We start from the raw sequence: 8,883 nt of genomic DNA, 5'->3' as shown, positions 1-8,883 counted from the left end.
CGGCGCTCTCCGGGGGGACGCTGTGTGTACTCTCCGTGCGTCAGCTGCTCTTTCCGATTCAGTCGGTAAAATAATTACCCCTGCTCCAAGTTTTTCTTGGAAGTCCTAATCTGTTAGCTAGGATCGTTAATTCTAACCCTGTACATCTGTATTTAATTTTGAAAGGAGTTTTGTAGGACGTGGAACTGCGTGATTGATTCCCAGAATCAAAAAAAGAGACTGGTGGCAGTGGTTCTAAGTCAGTCCCTTGAAACTGGCGAGGTTTAGGCCTCCAGTTCTGGTGGCCAGTTTGCTAAAACTCGTGAAAATTTTTGAACTGCTCATGCTGTTGTGGGTAGTCCGGCAGTCGTTTGTGTTGATGAATTGCGCTGTGACTCCTCTCCAGCGGGCTTTACAAAACAGTGATGCTTCCCAGACCATGGGCTTCTCAAGGCCGTGCAAGAGAACAGAGCTGGTTTTACTTATTTCTGCATTTTGTCTGTAGTAAATGTCCTTTTTGTTGTCTTTTTTTTTTTCCATTTTTTCTATCGTGTGGGCCTTTAATGACTCACCAGTTTTTAACCAGTTTCAGCCAGCATCTCTCGTTACAGCAACATGGATCTTTAGAATAGGGGGTAAAATCTGTCCCTATTAAGGGGTGCTATTAGGAATGGTAGCTTCTGTGGATCAGATAGAAGAGTCTTGCACAGTACAGCTTTAAAATCCTTGGGATGGAAGAAGCTGAAGCTAAGAATCTAAGGCAAGGCAGGGTTTTATCTGGCCAAAGTGTTTTCTTCCCTTGGACAACTAGTTGACAAGTGGCTGAGGACCGTAGTTGTTCAACACCACCAGGATTAGACAGTAAAATCAGATGGATTAAAGAGAGGAAGAAAAAACCAAAAGAAACTCCATTTGTGCAGAAATGAGTTGAGTATTAGGGAATATTCCGTAGCTGCTCTGAATCTGTTTATTACAACACAGGTTTCGTCATTTAATGGGAGGGACTCCTGGGCTGGGCACAGCTTCCTCTGACAGCTTTGTTTGCCTGCGCTAATTTTCTACTTAATTATGTTGTTGTGGTTGTTCATGGGTGTGAACCTGCAGAGGGAGGTCTGTGTGTTTATCTTGGCTTCAGCTGCAAAGTGCACAGAAAGCTTGAAAATTCATTAGCAGTGTTAGTGAACAAAAGCTGCTGCTCCAGGCTGTGTGTCTGCATTTGTGTCTTATGTGCAATAGCATTCTTATTAATGAGTTTCCAAATCTGAAACCCTTTTTCTCATTCAGTGAAAAATCAGTATTCATGACTGTGTTGTAAAGTCTCTTTCTTGCCTAGATAGTTCAATAGAAGGATTTCTTTGATGTTTTTGTAGGTGATGGAGTCTATTAATATATGAATTTTATAATATTTCAGGGTTTGATATGGGTAGTTTAGAATAAACTCTGTCTTTGCATATGTTAGCCCAACAAATTCGGCGATAGGTTTTAACTTCTAACACTTGCATACTGACATACTTGGAGGTCTGATGCTGTCGAGTAGTAAAATGATTTACCTATTATGACCTGCAGATTTGATCTTGGGACTTAGATGTGGGGGTAGAAAATCCACAAGAGGATCTTTTCCTCTGGAAAAGCTGGACAGCCATTGAAAAGGCATTACCAGTGTTTCTTGGTTTTCTCCAATTTCCTTGAAACCTTTGTGTAGAAGGCAGGAAGGAGTAGAGACCCACAAGATATGTAAACAATTTAGAGCTTGTCCTTTGTTTTCTGGCATTAAATAATCATTGCACCCTTTCCTCACTGCTGTTTAAGTGCAGCCTGGAACCTAACATCTGCAGTAATCATTCTGTATGACTTCTTACAGATTTTTTGCTAAAAACATAAAATTCAGGATGCAAACTCTGTGTCTTGGAACGCCCATGAGAGGAGCAGTTTTTTGCACCTTTGTCTTTTGAGATGAATAGACAGAGAACAAGCTCTGGAGAAAAAAATTGAAGAAAGAAAAAGTAGTTTGAGTTGTGTTTTTTAAATAAGAGCAAATTGTAGAGGGCAATGGAGTTGGCCTAATGCAAACATAACTGATATTCCTGAATTGCAATGTAAATGCTGTTGCTGAAATTGCATGAAACAAATGTGATGTTGACTCTTTCTTTGTTCTGTTTCTTAGATCCAGTAACACCTTATTCCTACTTGGAGAAGTTGCTAAGGTTTCTGTTGGTTTGAGGACACTGCTGGTAAGTGCACTGAAGCCATCTAATTAAGACAACACCTGTTTTGTTACTGTCTTCATCAGGGACCCGAAATTGTAATTACAATCATCAAGCCAGCAGTATTTGCAAGATGGGATAGGTCTCCCCTGATGGAAGGGATGGTGGGCAATGTGCCTATTTGCTGTAATCTACTACTGCAAATGAATTTTCAGAAACAGCAGGTTTCTGAAAATGGTCAGTCATGTGCTTATTCCAGCTGGTTCATATATAGCTCTATCTTGGAGTATGCCCTGTCTGCATGGAAGTTATATCCAGGTAAAGGCAAGCTCTTTATGGAAGAGCAAAAGCATCAAGCTTGAGGAGAACAAAATTTGATGTAATATTAGATTTAGCCCTGAAGTTCATTTGTTATAGTTCCATTTTCTTGCAAGTTGATTGTTTTGACCTTACTGAAGCTAGGGTTAAGCACCACATTAAAATAATCATAATGGAAATACTTCTCTGGTCCCCCTACCCAGGGGCTATCCTGTTAATGACCTGCCATCTGAAAAGTTTACTGCCATGGGAAGAGAAGCTTGCCCACGCTCAGCTATCCTTAGCAACAATATAATGCTGTCTTTTTGACAAATAAGGTAGTTTTTAGCATAAATGTGGTTGTCATTATTTCTTTCCAGAGTTCTTCTTTGGAATCTAGACTGTGATCACTTAAATGAAAGTGTCCACATTACAGTGCAATTCTTCAGGGTTAGATGGCATAAAAATAATTGCCTAATGGTTTCTTAGGAAACAAATTGAACTTCATTTATTTGTCTATAAATCAATAGAATGCTCGCTAGCTGTATGGCTTGATAATGCTTTTAGTGTGTTTCCAGGATACATGGGAATTCCTTACCTGAAAACTGGAGCTCCCTGGTAATTGGATGTTTGCAGGTATAAAAGGGGAGAGTGAGGGATCAGATCCGGTTGCCTTTTTGTTTGCAGCCATGTCTGTAACCTTTCTGTGATACAGATACTCAGTTACCTGTATATGCATTTAGCAGAACTTCTGGTACTTAAGGGATTGGTTTATGACTTCAGACATTTGACTGATATGCACAGTGTTGTATAATAATTTGGAAGAAATTTCAGGAGGAGTTTATAACTGAATGGTCACTAAGAATTTGCAAAGTATCTGTTCATTTTTAGGTACTATAATTCTTGGTGTCCAGCTTCAAGTACACTCTGGGGTAAATGCTCAGGGCCTGTTATGTATTGGGTGTCTTTGAAGTATCTTGGTCATGCAGAGAAGGGATAACTGATAACTTGAATTGAGTCCTTTTTTTTTTAAGTTTTTGTTTGTTTGTAAGGGCCCATCATTCAGACTGTTTCTCAGCATCTCTGCAGGCAAGAGGCTATAGTAGGTATGCAGACAGTGGTTATATTGAAAAGGAAGCAGCATTAACACTTGCTCTGGAGTGAAAAATGTGAAAGCTGAAGTCATCTGCTTTCTGTAATTGTGTGCTTGGACAGTTGATTCTGAAAGGCAGGAGTAGTGAGGCAGGACTGTTAGTTGCTGTTGAAAAATTCATAGTAAGTTACTCAACAGAGCCTCCACCACTATCTCGCAGCTCTTGTCAACAGTTTGGCCTATATAAAATGTGTATAACTGCCTACATATGCATTCCCTGCCAGTCTAATGATACAGATTTTAAGCAACTCCCTTTTACTCATGCAGCATGGTAGGACTGAGCATGCACTCTGATATTCTTATCTGGGCTAAAGACAGGGAGCTGCCAGTTGAGGACAGGTGAACTTAAATCATGGCTGTGTAGACTCACACATTCAAATGTGCTTCTTTTTCATCTTGAACACAGCAGCTTCAACAGTCTGTCAGCTGAGAATCATAAGTCTGTGAAATAACCTGACATTTTATTAAAGCATGAATTTAGTGGTTTTTAAGACAGTGTTACCACTGTCTTAAGCATGTTAGACAAAGAAGGTGCCACAAAGTTAGTGCCTACTAGCTGTCATCTAAGTTTATTAAAATTAAAAATCAACTGTAGTTAGTCCTGTGTCCATTGTTTTTGTTTATATTTTTCTTTTTAATCGCAGGAAACAACCTCTGTGGGCAAGTATGGGCTGCCGGGATGTTCATGCGGCGACCGTACTGGCCTTCCTCAGTGGAACAGCCTCAGTAGCTGGGCTCCTGGCAGCAGTTCTGCTTCCAAACTGGAGGCAGATGAGACTGTACACGTACAACAAGAATGAGAGGAATGTGACGGTTTACACTGGACTCTGGATTAAGTGTGCGCGCTTTGATGGGAGCAGAGACTGTGTGATCTATGACCCACAGTGGTACACGGCTGTGGATCAGCTGGATTTGCGTGTTCTTCAGTTTGCCCTTCCTCTGAGTATGTTCACTGCTGTCTCAGCTCTGTTCCTCTGCATGATTGGCATGTGTAACACAGCCTTTGTATCGACCGTGCCAAACGTCAAACTGGCCAAGTGCCTGGTAAACAGTGCAGGCTGCCATCTCGTGGCCGGCCTCTTGTTCCTGCTTGCCTGTGCCATTTGTCTCACTCCGTCCATCTGGGTCATTTTTTATAACAATTATCTGAACAGGAAATATGAGCCCGTCTTCAGCTTTGACATCTCTGTGTTTATTGCCATTGCCAGTGCTGGCGGTCTGTTTTTCACTTCCATCATGCTGTTCCTGTGGTACTGTGCATGCAAAAGCCTCCCTTCTCCTTTCTGGCAGCCCCTGTATTCCCACGCCCCCAGCATGCACAGCTATGCCTCTCAGCCCTACTCCGCACGTTCTCGCCTCTCTGCTGTAGAAATTGACATTCCGGTTGTGACACATTCATCTTAAGGAGACAAAGCCTTGGAAGCCAAGTTCTTGTGCTCGTTCAAGCCATGAAAATTGTAGGCTTGATTCTCTGTGCTGCCCTGCACCGAGCATAATCCTTTGTAAGGTCAAGTTTCCCAAGGCACAAAGCCATGGAGGCCTATGTTCAGCAAGTCTGTTGCTGTTCTGGTCTGTTTGTTACTTCTTGACCACCTTTCTTTTTTTTTTTCTTCTTATTTTTTTGACTCTGAGCTCACTACAGTCACAGTTGCTGCTAATGCTGGATCAGCACACTAACAATTGTATGCATCCATCCTTTTGCTTGCTGATGTCAAAGGAGGTTTGAACGTCTTTGAGATTTGATAAGCTATTTCTAGATTCCAATCTCTTGCACCCATGTATTGTCCAGATGCAGGCAGTGGAACTGGGTGTAAGGGATTCACTGAGTTTCTTGTTCATTCAGACCCACATATTGTAATATGTGATGTCTGAAAAGGGTGTTTGGCAGACTAATTCAGTTCTGTGCACTGTTCTTTGGTTTTTGCTGTACACACAAACAGATACCTGCTTTGGAACTTCTGTAACAGAATTAGTGCCAAATTACCCTTTATTTTCAAAGTAGCTGTCAGAAGGAATAAAACTGATTTAACTACGAATGTTGCTCTGTGCTCTAATAGCATTTTGTGAATTACTGGAGGCTAGAAATCTTTTGTGAATTTTATTTCTAGTCTGTTTTTTACTAAGTTAGCAAATTCACAAAATCTATTTTGTGATTAAAAGTTAAACCACTAGTATTTAAAAATTGTGATTAGAATCTTGGATGTTTTATCTGAAGGCCTTCTTAAAAATGGATTTTCAAGTGTGATATAAAGTGTTCAGTTCTGGAGAGAAATGTCACTCCCTACAAAAATGGTTAGGAAAATCATAAAGAATTATGAAGACTATGAAAGATCCTTTTGAAACACTGTGTACAAGCTATAACAACATCTCTCTGAAAAGGGAATTATAACCCTGGGGAGAGATTTTTTAATCTAGATTTTTTTTAAAGTGTATATACAAGGACCAATGAGCTTGTGTTTTTTTCAGAGTTGATCTTTATGGTTGATGGATTTTTAATGCTGTAGCTTATTTCATTACTGATTAAGACTTAACCTTTTCAGCTTGGCTCTTTAGCACCTTTCAAATTCAGCTATTTTAAAATCCAGTTATTTCCCCTGCTGCCACCTCATAAATGCAGAAAGTTCTCTATTCCTATTTTCCGTAAGATGAGATTTTGAATAACTTTTGAGCTTCACTGTGTAGCTCTACAAGGATGAAGGAGGGATTGTAAATTCCCAGCCTGGGATGTCTTTAAATCACTTTTTGCCTTCTAAAATACAGAGCAGCAGATGAGCCCTAAGGATCCAAGCTCTTTAATATGGGCTTTGACATTACTTGAAAATTTCATGACAGTGAGTTGAAGAGTGCTATAATTAAAGAAAGCATTTGATTCTCTCAGGTTTTGGTAAATTAAGATCTTATGTTTAAGATGTCATCCCAGTAAGGAAAGCTGTTTTGATTGGTGGCATTCTGGAGCTTAGTGGATATTTGCATTTCATTTACCCCAGAATAAATTTGTTTTTCTAAAAAAAAATCAAATCAATTTCTTTAATTCCAGTTCTGAAGATTCATCCATGGTCCTGAAAACCATTTAGTTTCCTCCTCTAGGTGTTAGAAATAGAAACAAGTACTATACTGGGAAAATCTCAGTCTGTTAAAATTTGTGAAATAACATGTATTTATGAATAAGTATACAAAGAAAAATTGTGTTTTAGCTGGCAGATCTCAGAATTCAGTGGACTGAGAGAGGAAGCTGATCTCTATGATAATTCCCAGCATAGCCAGTAAAGTGCCAGGCCTTTAACACAGTGCTTGATTTAACAGCAGTCTTAAGGAATTAACACTGTAGACAATAAAGAGTATGTAAGGAAATGTGCCTCTAAAGGCCTAAACATGATACTCTCTTATGTTTACAGGGTGTGAGAGTATGAAGTATCTTTTTTAATGAGATCATGACTTGCATGGGATTAGAACACGTGTAATGACATGCAAGCCAAGTTTTTCTCTTCACAACTGAACTTTGCTTTACAGTTAGTCTGCTTGTCCAACACTGTTGCTGGTTTAGCTGCCCATCTCCCTTAATGCCTTGTAAGGTCAAAGCAAAGGGGCCACTGGTGTGTGATTTCATGTCATCTTGCTTCTGCATCACTTTAGTGTCTTTCCCTCTTTGTGCCTTGCTTCAGTTATGAGTTGGCCAGTAAATGTTACAGTCAGCATCTGATACACTCTTTGAGCCTGAATTTGTGAAGCATTTTGATAATTTTTAAGAGTTGATGAATGTGTCTCTTGGTGACTTAAAAAGGAGCTGAATTTTCGGCATCTCCAGAACAAGAATGACAGCCTGGCAAACTGTTGCTTTCTAGAAGAATATAAGTTTAGCCAGTGTTGTTCTCTGTGCACTTTAATAGCAGATGCCTCTGACAGCTCTTTTGTATTCTGACTTTGATTTTTATGCACAGAACTTTTAATTAGTATTTGCTGCTGCCTAAACTGATAACTGGTTGGTTTGAAAATTGTGTCTTTCCAAAAGCCAGAGATGAATGAGTTATGAAAAGTAGGGCTCCAGAAGATAATGGATTCCAGCATAGCTTTCAGTTAGCAAGAAGACTGTTGCATCATGTTCTAGCACTGAAGCGTAGCTGGTTTTCTTTCATCGATGCTGTTAACATGTTTCTGCTGAATCCTAAGTGAAATTACCTGGAAGTGCTGTGCTGTATTTCCTTTGTTACAGAAAGACATGGCCAACCTGTGACACTTGAGCTGAGTGCCACTCCAACTTTTTTTTTTTGCCAAGGTTGCTATCGTGCCCAGCACCAGGGCTGGGGAGTGACAGGCCTCCCTGGACAGGGAGAGAGAGCATATGTATCCTGCAGGTATGTCTGCCAGGGAACAGCCTTTGGGGAGCAGTTAGCATCCCTGCCTCTGACCAGCTGCACCTTCCTGGGCACTGCTGTGTGCAGGACAAGCACTTGGGGTCTTGAACAGAAAGATTTTAATTTGTAGCTTGTGCAGTAAAGGTTGGGTGCTCTGGGATTACAGGAACCTGTATTTTTTCAAGTAGTTCCTGTCCAACTTCTTTAAATTGTGTTAAGTGTTGGTTCTTTTTATGTGAAACAGAAGATATGTATTTTTAATAAAAGAGTCTCATACAGATGCAGTGTATTTTGATTAATTTTGTTGAAAACAGTAGCTACTAGAATATGAAAAACTTTACCTTTCGATATTGATCACCAGACTCTTTCAGGTGACCACTGTTGATCACCAGACTATTTTAAACCTTAACAGGTGTAAACTGTGTATACTGCATTTTAGCTGCCTAATTTTATAGGACTCCTGCTTTGAGTGAAACAGAAGAATTTTTTTAAGCATCACAAAGCCCCAAACCAGCCCTTCTGAAAAGGGAGGATAAGCCAAACTCCTGCCCTCCCATCTGCTGTGCAGGATGTGCTGTCAGCTGGAGAATATGCTGCCTCCTGACCTGTGAAAGTCATTTGGGCATCCCAGGGACTTGTGGCACTCCGGAAGGATGGTAGTGGTTCTTGATGCTTCACTTCTGTTGTGTGCTGCTCCTGGCTACTACACCTTAGCAGGTTACAGTGACTCAGTACTGAGCTGTGGAATCCTCTGAGTCCTTCCCCCTCAGGGAAATCCCCAGGGCATTGCCTTGGAAAGATACCATAGAGTTTTCCCCACCTAGGTGGACAGAAAGGACTTCCCCGTGGAGTATTGCACAACACCATGATCCACCCCATTCCTTTCCCCATATGTCCC

General features: G+C 40.6%; 1 protein-coding gene across 1 annotated transcript; it reads left to right on the top strand.

Moving 5' to 3' along the window:
* Positions 1–2,141: 2,141 nt before the first annotated feature.
* CLDN12 (claudin 12) lies at positions 2,142–8,265 on the top strand. Its single transcript, XM_005418586.3, has 2 exons — positions 2,142–2,210; positions 4,278–8,265. Exon 2 carries the CDS (start codon positions 4,300–4,302, stop codon positions 5,035–5,037), a length of 738 nt encoding a protein of 245 aa, XP_005418643.1. The 5' UTR covers positions 2,142–2,210; positions 4,278–4,299; the 3' UTR covers positions 5,038–8,265.
* The last annotated feature ends 618 nt before the right edge of the window (positions 8,266–8,883 follow it).

The sequence above is a fragment of the Geospiza fortis genome, unplaced genomic scaffold (genome assembly GCF_000277835.1).
Source record: "Geospiza fortis unplaced genomic scaffold, GeoFor_1.0 scaffold138, whole genome shotgun sequence".
NCBI classification, from domain to species: Eukaryota; Metazoa; Chordata; class Aves; order Passeriformes; family Thraupidae; genus Geospiza; species Geospiza fortis.
This window is presented reverse-complemented; position numbering and strand designations above follow the sequence as displayed.